Raw genomic sequence first — 23,971 nt, 5'->3', positions numbered from 1 at the left:
AACGTCCTCACTTCAAGGCTCCGAAATACCAACATAAATTCCATATAAATAATTAATTAATTTTACATCCAACGTTGGGACATTGGCAATGGCCACCAACCATTTCTGTGGAAAATTTAAAACATATATTGGAGCCACAGTGCGACACGTTTATCTTGGCGTGGCGAAGTCAAGAGTTCACTAAATGCTAAAATACTGTAATTATGTCAACATTCAAACTTTCTAACAAACTGCTCAAATATGTGCCCAAATTATATCTTGCAGTTGAAACACTTGGGAGTAATAAGGCAAATATTTTTCTATGAAATTTAACATCCGTCTTATTGCTTCCACTGATGGGAGAAGGCCTGTTGAAGTTCATATTTCCGTTCCACGTGGTCATATTTTTATTGTATACTAGCTGTGCCCGCGACTTCGTGCGCGTTTGATTTTAATAAAAATTTATTGTTGTAACCTAAGTTACTCCTTTTTACATCAGCTATCTGCCAGTGAAATTCCTGTCTATCTATCGGCGAGTTACGCTTAAGTAGACAGAATGAAAACCTCCTTCATGAAAAGTACACAATTTTTATGGTAATATATTAAATGGTATTGATATCTACTAATCCTAAATAGATGTACCAACGACCAATTTTATATTTAAGATATTCACTTTCATTGGAAGCATGTTTTTCTTTTAGAATATATAAACGGACCGGCAAATCAATAATTTGGTGACCAAATGGCAGGTGGTCACCACCACCCATTGATATTTGCACTATTTAGAAATGCTACCACTCATCGCTGCTTAGACATATTAACTATTCATCAATGCGCCACGCAATACTTTTAAATTTTATTTTCATGGTTATAATAAATGTTGAGAGGGTAGTACTGCTGACGGGATACAAAGTTTTTTAGACACAGACTCATCCACACAATTATCTTATATTTAAGCACTTTCATCTTAGTTGTTATAGAGAAACGTCAACGCAACTCAAACTCAAATTTAAATTTCTTTATTCAATATAGAAGCATTACACTTTCTTATTAACGGTCAAATTAAACACTACCACCGGTTCGGAAAAAGGAACACCCTGACCTGAGAAGAACCGACGAAAAAAACTCAGCGGGTTTTTTTTTTCGTCAAATTAGTTATATACATAATTGTATATGAATAGAAACAGCCAGGAGGCGATCGTTTCATTCTCAAGGTGTGCTATCAAATATAAATTCACTAATTGTATAATATATCCATCGCATATCTGCTGCTCTGTGGTAATGCACTCGATATCGATACGATACGCACCGTTTAGAAGGAGTTCAGTTACATAAGTACGAAGAATAAACATAAGCTAGTTATGAATGTTACAGGATCGCAAAAAACGTTCAAAATTATTCAATTAAAAAAAGTCGTTAAAATTCATTGGTGTGTTAAAGTAAAACCAGTGACTTCTTAGATAATAATACACCTTAAGAATGAGAGAATGGTCTCCAGGCCGCTTCAAATACAAATGTGAAAAAAGTGCAATGCAAATAAAATTGCTGATAATTATATAAAACCAATGTCGCTTAATTTCTTTCGCTGGTTCTTCTCAGGTCTATTGTATTTTAATGAATCTGAAGCACTTTTTTTTCTTAAAAAAATAAAAATTAAGTGCTATACTTATATATTGAATAAATATTTTTGACTTTCACTTATCACTTGATTCTTTGTTCGTCTTTGCGCATTGAAAGTAATAATCATCTCAACAAAATCCTATATGATTTTACTGTACTTCAAAAGTATTATAATGCAAAATGCAAAATTTTCCGCCAACACGATCATAAGTTCAAAAGTCAAATATATATAAATGTCAAATAGTTTTATTCGACGCCATTTCGAATAGTCGAAGTTGGATGGATGAAAGTTTCAAAATCAATAGAGTTCGAGAACGTAAGCAAGGTTGAAGAGTCTTGAAGGCGACCGTACCCATTTTTATCATACTCTCTGGACTCGATGGAAGAGTTTTGTTGAATCCCATGTGGACCAGTGCCACTGACTGAAATCTAATTGGAAATTACGAAACCAAAAGAATTGGAACGAACGTATTACTTGTTTAATGATCGTCAAAAATCACACAATACTAAAAAGAAATAAATAATAAAAAGAAAAGTAACATGTCCCATTGCTGGGCAAGAGCCTTTCCTCCTTTTTAGAAGAAGGGTAAGCTCTACCACTCCACCATTCTACTACAGTATACACTATAGAAATTATCATCTGCCACATGACAGTAGCCTCACGATATTCACCATCCACGAGATAGGCTGTAAATACAAACAATGTACTTGAAAATACTAGGGTACTTGCCCCGATTTAAACTCGAAATAATCAGTTAAGATTCACGTGCGATTAACATTGATAGCCTTGTATTTTTTATTTTAATGTTTTATTTTTTTTATATATAAGAGTGCTTTAACTTGAAACAATACAATAGTACCATTTTTAATAGCTACCACCTATTTGGGCCATGTACTCGCTTCAAGTTTTGTACTTAATTCAAACACATCAGACATATGAACACAAAAAGGGTTCTGAGCAAAATAAACTGTAATACGAGGTTCGTAATAAAAGGTTCCGAACTTGTTTAATTTGTGTTCATAATTAATTTTATGAAGAGAGGGGAAGGAACAGATACTAAAGAAACTTTCATGTGTCTAATGAAATACCGTCGCATGTATATCCATTAAGCCCCTTTGATGCTTCTTCTAAAGGAGAATATTTTTTTTTGTTATTAATAATCTTCACAGATTATTACGAAGAATATAAAAAGAATTTGGAAATGTTCCACTTCTATAGAAAGTCCTACTCTCTTTTTCAGTGAGGTTCGAATCTTACATGCTGCTTCTATGGGGGCTTGGTGGATACAAGTACCAAAATCTCATCCTCCACAGATTTATGAAAGCACGAGATGAATTATAAACGAAAATTCAGTGGTTATAGTATTTTTATAGTTATTTTTGTGTTATATAATGTAGCGAGATATAAATTTGTTACTTAACTATATGAAAACAGTTATTATCGTCATCTATGGACGGAGTCAAAGCTATTCAAAGCTATTCAAATTATTACAATCAAATGATAAGGAACTCAAGATGTTTCCACCTGAACAAAATTTACTCGCACAACTCAATGAAGTTCGAGTATAGATTAATGAATGAACAGAGAAATATTTAAACATGATTTCTATAAAACAATAAAAGCATTTATAATGATACATTTATTGGATTACCTAACTGAAAATATATACTATATACATAAAACTTTGACTAAAATTTGCAGTAGGTTTTAAAGAAGGTTGTAGTAAATAATACATGGCAGACAACTTCTAACGTTGGTTCGTTAGTTATTAGTTGTTCTGGTTGACAGAAATACAAACTTTACTGTAAAAGATTTATTTACGAAAGTGACTGTCGTCGCGACGGTAGTTGTAATTTGAATTGAAGACGCCTCCGTGACTTGAAATCAAGTAATAGTTATTTACGCGTATCTCTAGTTGAGAATAAATAAAACACAAGATTATATATGCGAAAGTACAGTTAAGATAAAACTGAGAATTGAAAGGAAAGCGAATAATACGTGAAATTTTCATAGAAAAGGTACTTATAATTTCGGCTCCGAAATTTTCCACGACGCTCCTGCCTATGCAAACATTTATCTTCAGGTATCCCATTTTCTCTTCCTATTATGTTTAAAACAAAATAACGGTCACTCGTTGTTTTTATACAAAAACCTCTTTGTCTTTACAAACGAGAAAAATTGTTATTTGTTTTGATAAAGTTGAAGGCATGTAGGGAAAGGCTTAACATATAAACAAAATGGGTAAACGCTGAAAGAGGTCAAGGCGTTAAAGGGCAAAGAAAAAATACCTCAGTAAGACCTTCATGTCACAATTTTTTGCGAATGTTATACGAAAACAAAAGCGAGACTTGTTATTACCGGGCCATGTAACTTAAGCATTTCAACGCCTCGAACAATTTTCTTTTAAGGTTTTCAAAACAAAACATTTCCATTTTCTCTTTGTTTTTTTTTTATTATTAGAAATATATCCTAAGAAGATTGTGCTATGTGTGTATATCGATTGTAAGTAACATTAAACTTTAATTTTTTTGTGCAATTTCGTCTTAAATGCATTTCTATACAAAATTCGATAAGAAAATCTTTTATTTGACTATTCGATCGTGAGTATTTATTTAAAATGAATAAAAATATATCTTTTAACAATGTAAATTCGAATTTCAATCAGAGAATCCAATATCAAACAGATGAAAAAAAAACCTATTTCCATACCATTTATTTCAGAAAATTATTAAAAACTTTATACGTAAATTTAATATCAAAATAGGTAAAATAATTTTATACTCTCGTATGCTTATATTATTATATGTGTATGTATGTGGGTTAAATATTACGTTACATATTTACATTTTGTAAACACTATCGAACAAATAAAAGTTATGTATAAAAAAAGATGTTTTATCTATTATATTAATAATCTGTGTCTCCAAGAAAGTCGTCGGAGTGTGCAAATGTATTTAATACACGGCTTGCATATGCTATGGCTTACGGAGGGTATATTGATATACGAGCGGACTTCCACTGATTGAGTTCCGTATAAATGAATACACTCACGTTCATCGTACGGCGTAGTAATAGATGAATTTCCTAAACTACTGCTAGAGACTAGCCCTAGCCTCCAATACGGTGCTACGTCATAGGATATCATAATTAATTATATCATTAATGATATCATATTATTATTATTATAAATATATACAATTATTATTGTAATTAATTGATCAATAATTTGTACAACTTTAGTATATATTATTTTATATGGAATAACATTTAATACTGGCATGTAACACTATTTCTTATTTTAAAAATGATTGAGCTGTCATAAGGAAAACAATTGGATGATTGTGAGGGATTGTAGAGAAATATAGAGAGATTGGAGCGTCATTGTAAAACATAATTTTATTTTGCCATCCCCAACTACTGAACTTACACTACATACATTTACTTGACAACGTCATAACGAATGATAATAATATTATTGATATAAAACCTCTTTGAAACAATTGGAATACAAGGCAAAGGAATAAAATCAATATCGAATGATCATTCCTAAAAATTTACAAAAACGAGCGGTGTAGTGGGACTGGTTGGAACGAAGTTGCTTACGCTACATTTCTATGTATTAAATAATAGTATTGAATTAAAAGATAACACAAATTAAGTTTAAATAAAACCGCATGTAAAAGAAAGAATCACGGGGAAAGATAAGGAAAGGTCGTCTGGAGGGGGCAGGGGTTTACAGTACGTATTAATTAGTTTGCCCTACCAACATAGAGATAACAATTTATTTTTTACAGTTATTGCAATAAATTAATACAGGAACAATGTCTAACCATCCTTTATGATTTAGAGTTAAAGGAAAAATTTTATATTTACACATATAACAATTGTAACGTTACGTTACTATACATATATTTTAGATTATACTGCCATTTTTATCTTATAAATAAAGAGTAGCTTTTCTGGTCGTGGTTTCACTAGTAGTAAATTAAAAATAATTTTACATTTTGTTGAGAACTGGAATTGTCCTTTCCACTCTTAACTGAACTAAAATACTAATTAATAAAAAAAAAACGTTTATCACTAAGTTTGAAATAAATATTTAAATTATAATTTAAATTAATTGACACTTCTTATGTCTTCGACCTTCGACTCAACTGCCAACACTCGAATGTCATCACAAAGCTTACATCTTAAAGTAATAAATAATGAAAAGGTTTTTTTAAATAAATCCTTCGCAAATAATCTAATATTTTATCTGAATTTCAAGTCTATGCCTTCAGATTATCTCTTTAGACTGTATCTTTATAAATAAAAATTAGAGTATAAGTATTTTTAACACATGTAACGTTTTTAAATAATTTTATTAGACAACTAATTAATGAGGACGTGGCGTTATATACAAATATAAATTTTATAGTCAACGGCCAATTTATACATCCGATAAACGCCTCATTGTTCCTAGGTTTGAACCTTTTACCAAACCCCAAAATAGATTCTAAAATCGGCTTATGGATTATTTTATTTATTAGTTCGTTCTTGGAGTACCTTTCGCTCTTTGCGTAGTAATTAAAAGCAACTAAAATAAAGTAGTCAGTTTAATTAATTTATTCTTGTCCATGCTTAAAGTTTTATAAAACCACGTTTTGTTTAACTAATATCACTGGTTGTTTTGACGAATTAAACAATTTTGTTAACAATACTAACTGCACATTGAAATATACACACTAAAATAAATTTAAATCAGCATCAATTCAAGCGTCCATTAAAAACTATTAAGTGTCATTACAATAGTTTTATCTAAACGCATTACCTAATTATTAAATAAGTTACATCTGTCATGACTTTTAAAAATATACTTATATAATTTTAATTGAATTAATAATATTTAGTAATGCTTTAATTTTTAAATATGTTTTTATTTAATTGAAATAACATGTATGAAGTATGATTATTGATTCGATTATCGACAACGTGTTGTTGCACTCCCGCCACTTCGGTCTCGTGGCGCGGTGAGGCGAGCTGGTACTGCCTGGCACGGAGAAGCGCGGGATTTTGGATCCGCGGAAAAAGCAAGAGAGAGGTAAAACTACAAAGGACGGAATATTTGCTGACTTTGCTGTTAAAGTTATTAATATAGTGGTTTATTAATATAGTGGAAGTCACTGTGACGTGAGTTGTTTTATTTTACAACCAAGTATGTGACGGAAGTTCCTCACCCATGATTCGATTTTGAGCATTTCGTTATAGTGTTGAGTGACGAGCGTTCGTCGGTGTTTTGGCTGCTGTCAAGTCAGTTGATTATTTAAATCGAACATACTGAGTGTAATAGAATTTAACGTAACTATATGATGTTATTTACAAAGGTTAGGTTAGCAGTAAGGTTTTTTTTTTCATATTTAATTTTGGGACTATTTCCAACACATCTACGACAAAGGACATTGGTGTCACAACTTTTTCAAAATTTTGATTTTGTGCACTGTATTGCTCAATTCTTCTCCCTCACTGATTTTATACAGATTGCGCACTGTAATAATTAGTTCTTCAAGCTCTATCGAATTTGAACTGTTACTATCGAATCGAATAAATTATTATATTGTTTATTATACAGAACAAAAAGAATATACAAAGTATCCTAACCAAACCTGATAGTTAATTTGTCATCAATTTTGATGAAACCCTCAACATTTTCTCAATATGTATTAAATATATATAATGTGTATATACGGGCGGTGGTTACAACTTACCAACAGATGACCCTATATTCCCTCTCCCTCTGTCCCCCCTCTGTCTACCTACATTATATTATATAATAAAACTAATATCTCAATTCAATTTACAATTGGTGTAAATGTCGAGCAAGCGGTTTGATCACAACTTTACTTTCCTTAAATCCTTTTACCTAAGGGCATTTTAAACCCTCGAGGCTGTATATCCAAACTCATCTATTAATAGCGCGAACGAAAAAAGAATTATTGGAATATTTTTACACTCGGTTATAATATCGATTTTTATGCACAGAAAAGGCAAAAATTTTACAAGTTTACTTACCTTATTCAACTCTCTATTTTAAAACTGTCAAATAAAAATTATCATTTAAATGTATTCACTATTGATGAAGCTATCGAAGAACAACGACGCCTAAAAGAAACGACGCCGAATTCATAATTGGCTAAAAAAATAATAGGAATGAATTCTCCATTTTTCTGTAACCATCGAGATACAGGAAACAAAAATTGGTTTGTAAAAAGACAAACTCAAATATCAAGTATTTGAAGATTATATAAATTTTAAACTTTGAATAAGTTATATATTTGAAATACGAATTTAAATTAATGTATTATTTATATGGTGATGAGAATCAGCTTAAAATATTTTAATTTACGAAACGTCGTCCCTCAGTTAAAATTGCTTTGAAATACATTCCATTATTTTATTACGTAACTGGATTATAAATCTTTCTCCCTTAGGGTCCCTTAACGGATCTTTACTACTGTAAAAAAGCTACTAGTATATAATAACAAATATCAAATACTTCAAATGTAATCTATCACAATGTTATTATACATAATATAAGCTTGTATGTTTATATTCCTATTCTTTGATTGGAACAAATTCCATTATTTTATTACGTAACTGGAATGAGAGTCTTCGTCTATTAGAGGGACGTTAACAGATGTTAACTACCGTTAAATACTACTAGTAGACTCCATCTTACCATAGTCATGACTGTATAAGCTTTTCTTATTATATATAAATATTGATGTATTATAATTTGATTTAGCCCATTGGTGAATCTTGACCGAAATTTGTAGGGTCAATTTCAGGCCAACGCTACAAAGTAAATTCTGCGCTTTAGTTGTATTTTTAATTTATCTCTTAGTCGTAACATCGTGAGGAAACCTGTCGTCAGACGAACGTCAGTCGCATGAGTGTCCACCGACCGACATTGGAATAGCATGATCTCATATGCTCCAAAAACCTTCTCTTCAAGACGCCACTTCTCGTCTATAGCCCTAGCCCAGCAGTTGAACATTTACGTGCTTGCACAGGTTCAAGGGTCATTACATCTGAAATTCCATAGTTTAAGAAATGATTTATGTTCAGGTACTACAGTTCCAATGATTACTAACGGTGGAGATGTGTATAAATAAACAAACTAGGTTTACACTATATTACGTATTTGTACAAGCCCGCCTGGATGGATATCCATTTATTAAATATTGTACTGCCAAAAAGCAATACTTATTATTATTATTACGTGAGCGACTGTAACCACAGTGTAACATCTAAGTTATGGATGGGGGCACTTTGAAGACGTAAGGTCACCACTTACCACAAGGAGGTCTATTTGCCAATCGGCCAATATTTTTGTTATATAAAAAAAAAATATTCCTGATATTCATATCTTAGAATAATAAGTTTCTCAAAAGATTAGAATTATATTAGAAGCACAACAAAAAATATTTTCGAGGCTCCTTTTAGCAATTTTCGTTGAAACATCACGTCCTTTAGAACGAAGAATGTCGTATCCTATCAGAAGTGGAATGTAAAGTATGTCGTAAAACCAAGTTTACACTCATTCCTCGTTTACTAAGTGACAAAAAATGTTGTATCAAGAAAATATTTACATCCTGTACATAGCTTTATTTATATTAAGTGCACAATATGATCTCTATTTAAGAAAATATTTTGATAAGTCATGCTTAACATTTGAAACACTTATATAATCAATGTTGGTATATAGTAATTTTATTATAGGTACATATTTTTTATATATATGTGTGTGTTTCCTACTACTATGTACAGGGTCTAGTATTACCGGTGTTTATTTTTTACATTTATAATATTATTTACCTCATTTGAAATTTCCTAGAATAAGCGGACAGACAAATGTCAATATGGTGGCTCTTGTTTTGTTTGTAACTTACAAATAGTCATATCGACTTTAAAAAGGGGCTGTTATTTCGAAATCACAGTCGGACATTTCTGTATTATTTATATATTATGATTATTTTTTACGTTGACACGATTGCTGTCTGGCTCAGATATAATTAATTTAGAATCCAACACAATAACTAAAAACCACACTGTAATGCAGTTATATTTTTATAATTACTTTATAACCAAGTCTTCCATAAAAATACCTATTATTTTGCAAAATAGACTTCGGCTTGGACTATCGATAAGTGTCATAACATGAAAAAATAACAATTTTAATGTCATGTGTTAAACCAAAAAATGGTTTAGGATTAATTATGGATCCCTAAAAATATCATTGCATCAAGCGGCTCAAATTCACAGATATCGAGATTACAATTCTCAACGTTTTGTATTCGTGTAATAACGTCATTATCTTAGCTTTACATTGAATACTAATATTGTGCTAAATAATTCATCTTTAAAAGACCCAAAAATAATACTATGGATATTCCCTTTAAATGGCATTATTGTGGTTACTTAAATTATTATCGCGTCTTTAATAAATCAGAGATTAATGTTGTTAATTATATTGTTCATAAATCAAATGTATGAAAAAAGATCAACAGTTTAACTTGAACAAGCTCTTTTTCCGTAATACTATTTAACGTTTACTTCATCCTAAGACACGGACAGGGTTTGGTGGTAAGGCTTTGTGTTATCATATATTCTACCGTCAAACAGCAGTACCCAGTATTGTTGTGTTCCAGTTAGAAGGGTGAATCAGTCAGAGTAACTACAGGCACAAGGGACATAATATCTTAGTACCCAAGGTTAATGGCACATTGGCGATATAAGGAGTTGTTAATATTTCCTACAGCGCTATTGTCTATGGGCAGTGCTGACCACTTAGCATCAGGTGGCCCATATGCTTGTCCGCCTACCTACATCATTAATAAAAACCTTTTAAAATCGATTTAAGATGGTCGCCAACCATGACATTTAAGATAAAACTATAATGACATTCGCTCACTTCTTGGAACAAGTATTGCGTAACTGGTACGGGGATACCCAATAAGAAAGAAGGAACAAACCTAAAAATAAAAAATAAAAATAGTGTTCATAAAAATCCAATTTTATATAATGTCGATATAATAAAAACATAAAATAATACTCAAGCTATTATAAAAGAAAATTCGAATAGAATATTATAACGAACCACAACCAACGTAGCAGCTTATAGTTTGATTAATACTCCGTTATTTTTTACATTCGCAATTTTTTAACAATACATTTTATTATAGGATACCTCTCGTTAATCACTTCATTCGTTATTCACAAAGACTCCATCGGTTTGTAATTTAGCGCAAAAGTAAAAAATATTGAATGAAAATACACCCACAAAATTCTAGTAACAGACAGATTTATTTAAATCACCTTGTATTATTTATTAGCAAATGTTTGTTGTCTGTTCGTTGTGGTTCTGCATATAATACCATATTATGTGCTCATTATTCAATTTACATAAGTTCATAAAGAGCACGTATATGGTTTTAAATTTTCTTCTGCAAACTAATTATATATGTGTAATGTATATGTTTAACATATCAAAGTCATCTCGAGACCAATGAAAAACCTAACTCTATATTATTTAAGGAATAATTACGAATTCGTTTACGTCACATTTAAATGAAATCTTTTAATTTCTAATGAATAAATATCACACACAAAGTGCTCCAAAGATTTTCGTTCAATTTTAGAATTACGATTCAAACGTGATTTTTTTTTTTAATTTTCTTTTCACAATTACACGCGACGTAAACATTAATTATATTTCATTTTGATCCTTAGACGATCTTATTTAGTTAGTATGTATTGTATTTTTTGAAGTGAAACAAATAATTAAAACTTTTTTTTTCTGTACGGCGCAGAAAAGCAGTTTACATAACGCTCAAATATAAACCACTAGTAGGAGTCCGCGCCTTCGCTTGCGTCTAAGGGATAGTTCGTCAGGTGCATAAAAAGTAACCTTTATCCTTCCCTGGAGTTCCAATTTGCTTCAGTATGAATTATTTTAAAATGAAATTTCATCAAGTTCGGTTTAGTGATTTGGCCGAACAACAGACAGACATCCAGACAGGCAGAGTAATATAATATAAGTAAAGTAAAATACAAAACACAAATTCATTCAAGCGAAATAGTTACGGATCTCTGAAATGTATTATGTAAAACGTGAAATCCCAAATAAAAGAAAGCATTGTTTCCTCTGCGTATTATTCCATATACAAACGGAGACTGCGTCCTAAAATGGGTGAAATGGAAGATTTTCCGTATGAATTCACAAAACCTCTACTCCTATGTTTCAATTTACTAAAGAGATGCAATATCGGATTTTTCGATGACAACGTTCCATTTTTACAAAAATACTGGCGTTCCTTCTTTATAGTTCCATGCGTTTTAATACATTACATTTCAACAACTATATATGTTAGTCGTGTGTTTACAAGTCAGATCAAAATATCGGAGCTGGCTTACATGGTTCCTATTTTCTTGATTTTAACTCAAGGTATGCTCTTTTCAGTGGCACTTTGCCAAAGAATTTATCCCGGCTATTACATCTAATGACTTAACAAGGCTTACGCCGTGCCTCTCATGCAAATATCATCTTTATTTGAATGTCCCTTTCAAATAAAAGATTATGTTCGTTACATTTTATGGAAACTATACCTACTTACTCTTTATATTGTCATGATATGGTCATGACCAGAAACAAACCATTTTGGAGCGACGTATAATGTTTCTTTAAATAATTATATCTACTAGAAATTATAAATGTTTTTTTTTTATAGGATTCTTAAAAGCTGCTGTTATTATACCGAAGAGGGATAAAGTTGCTAGTTTGGTTATAAATCTTGGAAAGTTGTGGAAGACTGACAATCTAAGTGATATCCAACTGAAGAAGAAAAATCAACTGCTGAAGAGACTGAATTGTTTCCATGCAGGTAAAATTGAGTACAGACCTTAATTGACGTTCATTATTATATGAATGTATAAATTTAGAGGCGAAACAAAATAAATAAGTAATAATAACGACGTTATTTTAAAGTTACAAAAACCGAAGGAAAATGTAGCAAACTTAAATCAACTATAACGCATTTAATGCTTAAATAATTTTTGAAATGGCCGAATTAATGAACTTGAATTTACATTATATATTTTCTTTATGAAAGATGGAGTGTAATTTCAATCTAATCGATAATTAATAAAATCAATTATAATGAAAAGATAAAAAAAAATCTCCTTAGAAATGTGATGTTAATTTCAAGAGACTATTGTTAGCCAGCAGTCTTGTCTACTTCCTCAATTGGGCATTAACTGATTCCACAAGAGACGCAGCTTGCGTCCACATTATGATCTAAGGCAATGAATACGCGGGTGATGTTTCTCGTATCGCGTCCTATACAGATTAACTTCTAAGTTACGTACTAGTTTTCTAATAATTCGTTTTCATTAATAATTCTTTTTTTATAGTATTTTACTGGGGCAGTTTAATCGCAACATCCCAGAATATGTTGGCACCTTTACTATTGACGCTGCTTAAACGATTCGTCCTTCAACAAGACACGAAATTGTTATTGCCCTTCGAATATGTGTATCCCTTCGATCCTTTGAAAAATTGGTTTCGTTATATTGCGGTGTATATATTTCAATCATTTGCAAGTTAGTATGGATTCTATGTTATACTTACTGAAAACTATATGTTTTAGACCAAGTGACTAGTTATAAAGAAAGACAAATTATATCGTGCTTATTATTTATATATTATATTATTTATTATAGACTGGTAGCTATGAATATTGCTACGTGATCCTCGGGCAATATGATCTGATCTGATGTTGTAGGAAAATCAGAAACTCTTCGAATACCATTAATTCTAATTGGTGGTAGGGCTTTGTGTGAACCCATCTGAGTAGGTACCACACACTCAAAAAACATCTAGTGATATTATATAATATTACCATTATTTCAGTATACTAAATATGGTAAAATGATGCAAGTATTTCTTGTTCGTAGAATAATCAACAATTGTGAAACGCAATTATTGGCTTAGAATACGCTATGGGAAACAGACTGTGTTCACGGTTTCATAAAAATACTCTCACTCCAACAATACCACATACAGTCGAGAGCCGAATCAATTCTTTATCAAATTTTAATGATTTCATATTTTTAAATCTGAATATTCAAATAGTTTAAAGTGTAGTAAATTTTAAGTTGTGATAATCATAGGTTACGACATCTATAAAACGACGAAATAGAATTTAAAATTTTTACTGACGGAAATAATATGAGTAGTAATAAAAGGAATATTTTTATAACTCTGCCCGATAGGTGATATACATTATGTATAATGCCCGAACAACTTAATTATTTCAATAGTATTATCAAATTGCCCAATAATTGTATTCGGCAATTTTTCACAATTTCGGCGCATGCAATGCTTTATAAATCACTTGGTCCATAACAGATATAAGTATGTTTATATAACTCGCTAATACAAATTTCCTCAGAGTACAGGAATTGAAATAGAATTAATAAAGAAAAGCAAAAAGCTTCACAATCGACAAGGTTTTTCTTTGGTTTTACTTTGATCCCTCCGTCCAACACAATGTTTGACTCATAGGATTTACAGACATTAGAGGATCGAGCTGAAGCGAGTTGTACTTAAAAGAAAAAATAAATTTGGACCATTAACAAAAATTAGAGAAAAATAATAGTCGTGTATATCTTTATGTTTGTCTCAAATAATGAATAGAGCTTTCTCTTTCAAGTGCTGTCAGTGATTTTTCACTATATAGGCACAGAATTTGTGATCATAACAATCTGTGCTCATCTTAGCACAGAATTTGCTCTTCTCCGAGAAGATCTTAGGCAGATCATACCTAGAAAAAACCAACCTGATACCTTAATGGCGAACGATGATGATGCAATAAGGAATTTTATACAGAATCACCAAAAACTGATCGAGTAAGTAAATAATTTTAGTTATGTGATGAAATAAAATATAATTGGTATTATTACTGAATACGTTTTGTGGATATGACAGACTGAAGAAAGTAAGAAAATTCCCAATGTTGGGTCTTCAACATTGACGCTGTTAAATCAATTGGTCCTTCAACGAGTCACGGAATTCTTATGAACCTTTGAATATCTGTATTTCTTCGATCCTTTGAAAATATTGTTTTGATTTATGATTATAGTGTACTCTCTATATAATAGTCTCTCTAATAGTCTCTTTTTGAAATTCAAACTAACTTCATACCGAATTATATTAAATTCGCTACAGTGGTCGTCAAAAAGCAACGTACAGACAGGTACTTTTGCTTTCTTAAATTAGTATAGACTATTTAAAAGTGAAGCTGTCACCTAGTGTTAATACTATACTAGATATAATACTTAAAGAACAACATAACACTTCAACTTCAAGTGTTATGTTGCTCTTGTGTATTAACAGTCATCTCATTCGAGATGCTTTGTTTTTTTTTCAGATTAACGGCCTCTTTAAATCACATATTTAATCTAATGGTCTTCATTGATATGTTATTTGTCACAGTGATTATGTGCTTCTTCGGCTTGGGCGTCACGGTAAAGAATTTACTTATAAACGTCTAATCAATATTAATTATGCAATAATTATTGTTTTATTAAAACATCTGTCACATTATTATCAAACATATTACATATTATAACGTATTTTTATGAATATAATAGTCACAGGCCTGTAAATTTCCCACAGCTGCGCTAAGGCCTCCTCCTTCTTTAATAAGAAGGTTAGGAGCATATTCCAACACGCTGCTCCAATGCGGCTTGGTGGATTCACACGTTTGAATTTCGTTGAAATTAGACACATGCAATTCATCACGATGTTTTCCTTCACCGTTGAGAACAAGATGAATTATAAACACAAATTAAGCACATAAAATTCAGTGGTACATGTCTGGGTTTGAACCCGCAACCATCGCTTAAGATGTACGCGTTCTAACCACTGGGCTATCTCAGCTCCTTAATGTTTGTTACTTAATCACATTCGAAACCATACTAAATAATTAGCAAATAGCAGTTCAATTATATTATGGATTAGAACATTTTTTTTTTAATTATAAAAAAGCAACGACGAACAGCGGGATATGAAAATTATAAAAAATTTAATTAAAATTTATAATTAATCAATTAATAAATTTCAATATATAATTTCATAAAAATCTTTCATTTCTGTAACAAAATGCTTACACAGATAATATAGAGATTGAAATTGAAAACGAATGAACAGAAACGACGAAACAATTTTAAATAAAAATAACCTCTTTTAATGTTAAAATAACGTAGTTTAATTTGTAATATATGTAATTGAAGGTAGCATATGCCGCAGTGGACATCGCCAATAATTTTATAGCCGTATTGGCTCTATTGCTGCCAATTTACATACTTTGTTACAACGCGGAAATACTGAAAGTTGAGGTGAGTATAATATAGGCATTTTAAATCGAATCGAAATAATGGTTCATCCCTATATACATTATGTATTAAAAAAAATACTCTGCTTTCGTGCGTACACATTAATTAATTTTCTTTATAAAATTGTTCATATTTTTGTATATTAGTAAAGACTAAACATTATAAGCATAGAAGCACTCTAATTTCAATTAGACTAATTCGTAGCAAACAAATAATATGCTTATAGAATAAATATATTAAAATAAAAGCATGCTACTTAATAGCACGTTCATCTTTTTTTTTCATGGCACAACAAAAGCTTTGTAGATGTGAGGCGAAGGCGGAGAGATGTATTCAACCTAGCCAGCTGCTCAATGTTTTCCGTTTGTATTTCAAGGATTACCGCATAAAGAAATGACAATTAATAAAATTGCGTAAAATTAGTCGTCATTAAAAAATATAAATTTTTATTATTAATATTTTGGCAGATCGGTCTTTGGCATTGGTCCACTGTAAGACATATTAAATTTTCTTGCAATTTGGAATAAAATAAATCAATTCATAAAGTTGTTACATCAACTGCAAAGCTTAAATTTGTATTTTCTTTATTCTTAATCTAAAGATAATATTATTTTGTATAGCTATTATAAATACAAAATAGTCGTTTAACGATATTTTTTTCCATACAGAGTTCGGGAATAGCAGATTCTGCATATGAAACTTTATGGTATAATGGCGATACACATTATCAGAAGACTATCCAGTTTATTATTGCAAGGTAACGAGTTTAGAAACTCTTATAATATACTATAATAGTATATTTAAATCTACAAGTTTTAATCCACAGCTGTAGAGAAAATATTTTACCTAATGGTAGAGCTTTGTACAAGTCCGTCTGTACCAACCACTTATCAGATATTCTAAACCCAAACACCAGTACTCAGTATTGCTGTGTTACGGTTTGAGAGTGAATGACCACTGGGTCAATTTTGACACAAAAAAACATGACGTCATTAATGACTTGTTAAATGCAGTAATTATCGAACACGATGTTTTTGAATGTGGTCAAATCCACGAAAGAGTTACTCCTTAATGCGTAGGCGCAAAAACGTAAGCAATATCATCAGCACCGCAGTTCAACTGCTTCTAAAAACCAATCAAACTATGAAAACATTCCTAAGTTGAAGTTTTTTTTATTACAAATATAGTAAACGTTTTTCAAATTATTATAGTATTATTCTCATTACGCTTGACCCAAAATAGAACGAGAGCCAGTCTGTAAAAAAAAGTATTCGTAGTATTTTTATTGGTGATAGGGCTTTATGTAAACCTGATCCATGCATCAGTAATTTTATTGACAAACATCAAACTTTTACATTTCTCTGTTTCAGTTTGAAGAGTAATTGAGGAATTATAATAATATTCACTTATAAATCCCAAAGGTCGTGACGCATTGAAGTCGTTAAGACTAGTTGTTTTTTGTTCTTAATACTACTGCAAAAAAAGTTATAAAAGAAATATGTTTTTATATTACTAAACTAGTCGTCGCTTGCGTTTTCGCTCGCATTTTAGGAGTTGGACATTAGGTGTAAGACATCAAAAAATCAAAATATACTACGTTCAAATAGGCCTTTACAAGTCACAGAATTGTCATTTATAAGAATCATCAATACATCTAAAATAAATAAACAGTTAACTCTTAAAGAACTTAGCTTCCTGTAAAGATTAACTTTTCTCTGTGTCGGATATTTTCATCGTCATCGTCATCGTCATCGTCATCGTCATCGTCATCGTCATCGTCATCGTCATCGTCCTCGTCCTCGTCCTCGTCATCGTCATCGTCATCGTCATCGTCATCGTCATCGTCATCGTCATCGTCATCGTCATCGTCATCGTCATCGTCATCGTCATCGTCATCGTCATCGTCATCGTCATCGTCATCGTCATCGTCATCGTCATCGTCATCGTCATCGTCATCGTCATCGTCATCGTCATCGTCATCGTCATCTTCATCGTCATCGTCATCGTCATCGTCATCGTCATCGTCATCTTTATCGTCATCGTCATCGTCATCGTCATCTTCATCGTCATCGTCATCGTCATCGTCATCGTCATCGTCATCGTCATCGTCATCGTCATCGTCATCGTCATCGTCATCGTCATCGTCATCGTCATCGTCATCGTCATCGTCATCGTCATCGTCATCGTCATCGTCATCGTCATCGTCATCGTCATCGTCATCGTCATCGTCATCGTCATCGTCATCGTCATCGTCATCGTCATCGTCATCGTCCTCGTCCTCGTCCTCGTCATTGTGCGATTTTCCTTGTGCGTATAATAATTAAGAAACATTGTTTAAATATTCCCATCTTAAGCATTTATAGATTAAGCTGGAAATAAATTTTAAACTATTTCAATCACAATGAGAGATACGTATACACATAGTTCAAACAAGTATTTCTCCTTCAGGTCTCAACGGCCTTGCTGCCTGACTTCTTTGAATTACGTTTCGATAACTCTGAATACATTCACTAAGGTAAAGTGTATTTAAGATATATTTTACGTTGAATGAACAGGATTTACTTGACAAGAATACCTGGAATATAGAGATGTGTGGTCTGATCATTGAACTGTATATAGCCCATTCAGGTTTTACTCGGGAAAGGTAAAACGTTCAGAAATATCTGTCGTCGGCTTATATTAGTCAACTTCGATACCGATGAAAAAACAGCTGACAAATTTCGTTTTATTGCAATACAACAATATATGAAATTATCTTAAATCAAATTATTTAAATCAAAAATGGATCAACAAATTTTCCTCGTTGGTTAAGTATCTCATATCCTAACTAACATAAATTGGAAAGTCAATTTGTTTACGTACGTTTGTTTGTTACGTGACATCTTAGCTACTTAATCAGTCATCATTAAATTTTGCAAACCTGTAGTCAGGGGTACAGAAAAGATCAGTATCTAACCTCTCCCAGCTCATAATCTAATAATATTTCTATTCATATACCCCTATGGGTATTATCTATATAATTCAAGTATTACTATATTCCTATATGCTTTGTGTTTATAATTCATCTCGTGCTCTGTAAAGACAACATCGTAAGGAAACTTGCCTTTTATCTCGATAACCACTCAAAGGGACTTTGCATAATATATACTGAGACATTTATGTTTATCAATTAACTTATATAATTTATATGAGATCCTCTTTGATTTAATATAAATTTAAGATTAAAGAATTCTACACAACAGCCAAAATTCGTATTATAATATTGTACCTGAGAAAGTCCAGACGGACGTTGATCACCGCTTTAGTTTGGTTTGGTTGATCGAAATTCGGTCTGGAGGACATTATATTATCATTATTAAAGTTAAAATTAAATACATTAATTTACATAAAATATGTATATTTTTCAGGTCGTAAGTACAACTTGGTCCTACTTCTCCTTAGCAAGAAGTCTGTATTCCGATAAAATCGAATAAAGAGAAGTTTTATACCATAGATGATTATAACTTATACTTAGTAGAAGTAGCTATAGAATTTAGTGCAAAGGAGGAAATAGAAAGAACACAAGGAAAAGAGGTCGCAGTCATGAGAAGCCCGACAAAAATAAAACATCGAAATTAATGGTTTTTAAAATAAATAAATATTGGTTAAATTAAATGAAAGAACTCAGAGCTTCGTTTATAGAAAACTCATATATATATCTTAGTATTAAAATAATATGTAGCATTAAAGTATACACGCTAAACGCAAATACGACGGAGCGTAATGACTCATACCGGTTGTGGTCACGACATAAAAATATCTTACCCCCAAGTTGCGCCAATAGAATAAAATATAACAATCACTTTAGACACCGCCTTTAGACATAGGTATTTAACGGAAGAAGTAAAACTTATTTTTTTGGTAATGAAAAATATTCACAATTAAATGTATTCGAATTTTAATATAATAATATAAATAAAATATAAATATAATCAAGCCAAATTATTTAGCTCATTCTAATCCTATTTCTCCTGTCATCTTATCCCGTGCCTTTATTATTATACTGACCAATGAAATAAATGAATGTACAAATCAAAAATCGAAATATAATTAAATTCAAGAAAAATATAAGCTTGCATCGTACATGTTTAGTAGCACTTCTCTCTAACCAGCCTAACCCAACTTTAACCTTCTTCAACAATTGTAACAATTTAGAAAATTGCAATCAAGTATCCTCTTTAATTTTCTGCACATCTACGGCTGGAGCTCTTTAAAATGAGACCATAACCGATCTTTTATATGCAGCTATCGTACCATAATCACGTCAATAAATAATCATCTACTTATTACATTAATATATAAGATTAAATGTACATCATCTTAACTTGTATGCAAATTAATGAATACTAACTCCGAGATCTTCAATCTTCTATACAATCTTGTGCAGAATCATCAACGTTCGGTTCTTTATTAATTGTATAAAATAAAATATACTTAAAATCTTTGATACTTTGCGAAGCTTGAAGAGGTGTCTTATTGTCGTATTTCTCTTCCTAGAATGAAGATAACAACTTTAAACTTACTTGTAAGCAGTCATCATTCCTCATGGACATTGGCTCTGTAAGAAATATTAACCAAATTACATCGTCGATGGGCCAACTTGGTTGTTTTGTCTCACTCACCCTTGAAACATAACAATCTTTAGCACGCATTTTTGTCACAGGACCTCTGTGCCTGTGACAAAAATGCGTGCTATGCTGTGACCAGTCTACCAAGACACAGGACGGTCGGACGAGTTAGATAATACTTACAAATCCAAACATGTAGATGTACATGTATTCTTTCGGCCCGGATTGAAGTGTAAGAAGAAGTGAGGTAACGGTTACTCAGACATTGGCCGTGCAATGATAATTTAAGCGTCAATAGCGCAATGGTTTACAGGCCGCCTGGCGATGTAAAAAGTCGCAGGACGATTCTGGTCCCTTGTGTGCTATTCCACTCCTAATACAAGTGATAAGCTTAAAAGGAGGGCTAAATAGGAATATTAGTAATTCCTTACTAAATTGGGTACGTGCTAGTATTCTTTAAAAAAATAATAGGGAATAATTAATTTGAATTTCTTGGTAGAATCTACATCCTCTTTACATCACCATCAAGGAAGTTCTTTTGTTTCTGCTTACAGTAGAGTGAACTCGCAGAAAACGTCACGTAAGTAAAAAGTGTTATGCCTCCTCTAGGCGATCTTTCCGTCTCTTTCTCTTATGTACGGTTTTATTTATCACTATTTAGACTTAATTTTTATTATAATTATTTAGTTATATTTAAATGTTTTTAATTTATTTCACTGTGTCTGTTATTAAATACATAATATAATCTAGCAAAAGCAACTTTTATTATTTTTTTCGTTACATACATTGTTATCATGCAGACTAGAAATAAATCATGCACAGACAATACTCCATCACAAACCTGTCCAAGCTTATACGATGAAATGTTTAAGAAAAAAAATGTTTTATTTCAACGATTTCTAAATCTTACTTATCACTGGATCTGAATTCTAATCCTAAACTACGTCACGAGTACGATTTCTTACACGAGTAAATATTTGATCGCTTACAAAATGTTTACCCTGTGTTCATAGCCCGTCATCTCAACAGTTCGACACAGTGAATCCTAAAAGCGGTCTGGCGAGCAATATTTGCTCTACGCTTTGAAACGATTGTATATCACGTGTGTATAAATTTATTATTTCAAAATTTTATTTCGACGAACTGATATCAAAGCTACATAAGGGCTTAACAAATATTTGGACGTTGTTTATTTAACATTCAATATTAATGAGTTTGTTACATTTTGTTTGATCAATTGAATTCGTGTGATACAAAGTTAAAAAAAATTTAATCAAATACAATATTTAGATTTTTGCTAAAAAAAATGTTTTGTTTGAAATATATAACTTTTATGATTCTAATGTTGTAAATGGTATAGAACCAAACATCGCAATATTTCCCTTTTTTCTAATTTTATTCTATCTTTATAGATAGAAGCAAAATTTTTAATACTATTCTTTTGGAAGATTAACATTCTTATAATTTGTAGTTAAATTCACCGCAGAAAACGAGCGTAAAATGTCAGCATTTGATAAACGACATAACCTACTATAATAATTATAGATTTTATAGATTACAAGTGTCAAAATGACGTATCACCGTAAGTCGGTTATCAACATTTAAAGAGTAAAATGCGAAGACAATTCTTACAGATACACCGTTGAACGATAACAATCTTTTTATATCCCTAATTTGTGATCAAAGCATTTCATTTCCAATATAAATATTTACCCTTTTCGTCGATCTCTATACGACATACAAAAGGTTACGTAAAAGGTTTTACATCTATATGAATGCGTCAATTTAATATACAGTTATAAGACGAATAAGATGGTTCAGTATACGTACGTGAATATTACAAAGATACGCGATCAAACCCAAAAACGACTTTTTTATATGTGTAAAATCAAAATATACTTTATTCGAGTAGTTTTTACAAGCACTTTAGAATTGTCATTATATACTACATATATAAAGTGTGTGCAAGTGTGTTCGTGAACGCAGGTGTGCTCTCATAATTCGATACGACCGAAAATGAGACACGAACGAAAATTTTCGGTCGGCTTTCGAGACTTTTTTTTACGGGAGTGTACAAACTTCCAACTTCCTTATAAAACTCAATTACTTTTTATCAACAATGTATAAAACGCCTGTTGTATTATTTATAGCAATCGGTGTTAACACTTAAAAGTGATTTGCTATTTTAAACATCAATTTGAAAAAAAATCTGAATGTCTACATAAGGGATTGTGCTTATACTATATACATTGTTATCTAATTATATATATAATAAAAAGATAATACATGTATTTATTGTATTAGGGAAACTCTACTATTTTATTAATTTAATAACTCCAATTTTATTAATTGGTTTTCTTGAAGTATAAATTCATTCAATAATCATCACTTCCGATATCGCACATCTGCCGGGCACCTCGTGATTATCAAGAGACCACAATCTCATGGTGAGTACTAACTACTAATGCGATCTAAGATAGAACTGTCTCGCTTTTTTAATGTTACTGAATACACATTTTTAAATTTGCCTTGAAGACTCTAATGCTCAGCACAGACTCTGAAAGAATATTTTCGAAGCTTTGAATAATCAGTAGTAGTATTCACACAAATCGACAGTTCTTTTGAATACACTAATAATATTGCATACTTTCATGAACAACTATTTTGTTTTATTTTGTATCAGATGCGCCACCTGCTCGCTTGTCACCAATAACATTAAGTTAGTAATGTAGTAAACTCATATTTCAGTCAATTCATTTTTTTGAACTTTAATGAACTATTCACCTAGACCTTCCTAATATAACATTCATCTATTGCTGAAATCCATATGAAAATCCGTTCGGTAATTTTACAATTAATCAAGTTCAGATGCACAGACAGACGTGGTAGAAGAGTTTACATAATAATATGTAGTTATAAATATTGATATACAAATAAAATGCTACGAATTTCTACGTTAAATCTCTTTTATTTCTTCACGCAAAGGTAACCTTTAGTAAAGCACCCGGGCTTCTGAATGGGTGGGGCTGTTTGATGATTTTAAAACAGGGTTATGTGGGATTCTTACCCACTAAATCCACTGTGATGGATCGTGATATAACCCACCCGTACTGTACTCCACTAGGCAAAGCTCTCCTCGGGGAGCAAAGTTGATCTCGCCCCTCCACACTGATAAAGGTACTTAATAATAAACAGAATATGTGAATATTACAAAAGTTGTGCCATAAAGTTAGGCATCTATGGGTAAATTTAGATACCTATACATGTATATCGAGAGAAACAGTACCTTCATAAAACCAAGAAATTAAGTCTGTAATAACAGAGTTCAGTA

The 23,971-nt window shown here is 31.4% G+C and overlaps 1 protein-coding gene across 1 annotated transcript; it reads left to right on the top strand.

Annotated features, from left to right (window-relative positions):
- The first annotated feature begins 11,824 nt into the window (after nucleotides 1-11,824).
- On the top strand, nucleotides 11,825-19,506 carry LOC125069010 (odorant receptor 85c-like). Its single transcript, XM_047678412.1, has 9 exons — nucleotides 11,825-12,083; nucleotides 12,367-12,519; nucleotides 13,049-13,237; nucleotides 14,350-14,545; nucleotides 15,067-15,163; nucleotides 15,932-16,036; nucleotides 16,702-16,790; nucleotides 18,482-18,548; nucleotides 19,441-19,506. The coding sequence occupies exons 1-9, from the start codon at nucleotides 11,825-11,827 to the stop codon at nucleotides 19,504-19,506; spliced, it is 1,221 nt and encodes a 406-aa protein (XP_047534368.1).
- The last annotated feature ends 4,465 nt before the right edge of the window (nucleotides 19,507-23,971 follow it).

This window comes from Vanessa atalanta, chromosome 14 (genome assembly GCF_905147765.1).
Source record: "Vanessa atalanta chromosome 14, ilVanAtal1.2, whole genome shotgun sequence".
Classification (NCBI taxonomy): domain Eukaryota; kingdom Metazoa; phylum Arthropoda; class Insecta; order Lepidoptera; family Nymphalidae; genus Vanessa; species Vanessa atalanta.
The sequence above is the reverse complement of the archived record's forward strand: the minus strand, read 5'-3'. Positions and strand labels throughout refer to the sequence as shown.

What these genes read in the sequence shown, in the direction of transcription:
- LOC125069010 (XM_047678412.1), top strand. Translation starts at nt 11,825, where the DNA reads ATGGGTGAAATGGAAGATTTTCCGTATGAATTCACAAAACCTCTACTC. An exon ending in ACTGAATTGTTTCCATGCAG is followed by an intron (nt 12,520 to 13,048) that starts GTAAAATTGAGT and finishes CTTTTTTTATAG; the next exon opens with TATTTTACTGGGGCAGTTTA. An exon ending in AATCACCAAAAACTGATCGA is followed by an intron (nt 14,546 to 15,066) that starts GTAAGTAAATAA and finishes TTTTTTTTTCAG; the next exon opens with ATTAACGGCCTCTTTAAATC.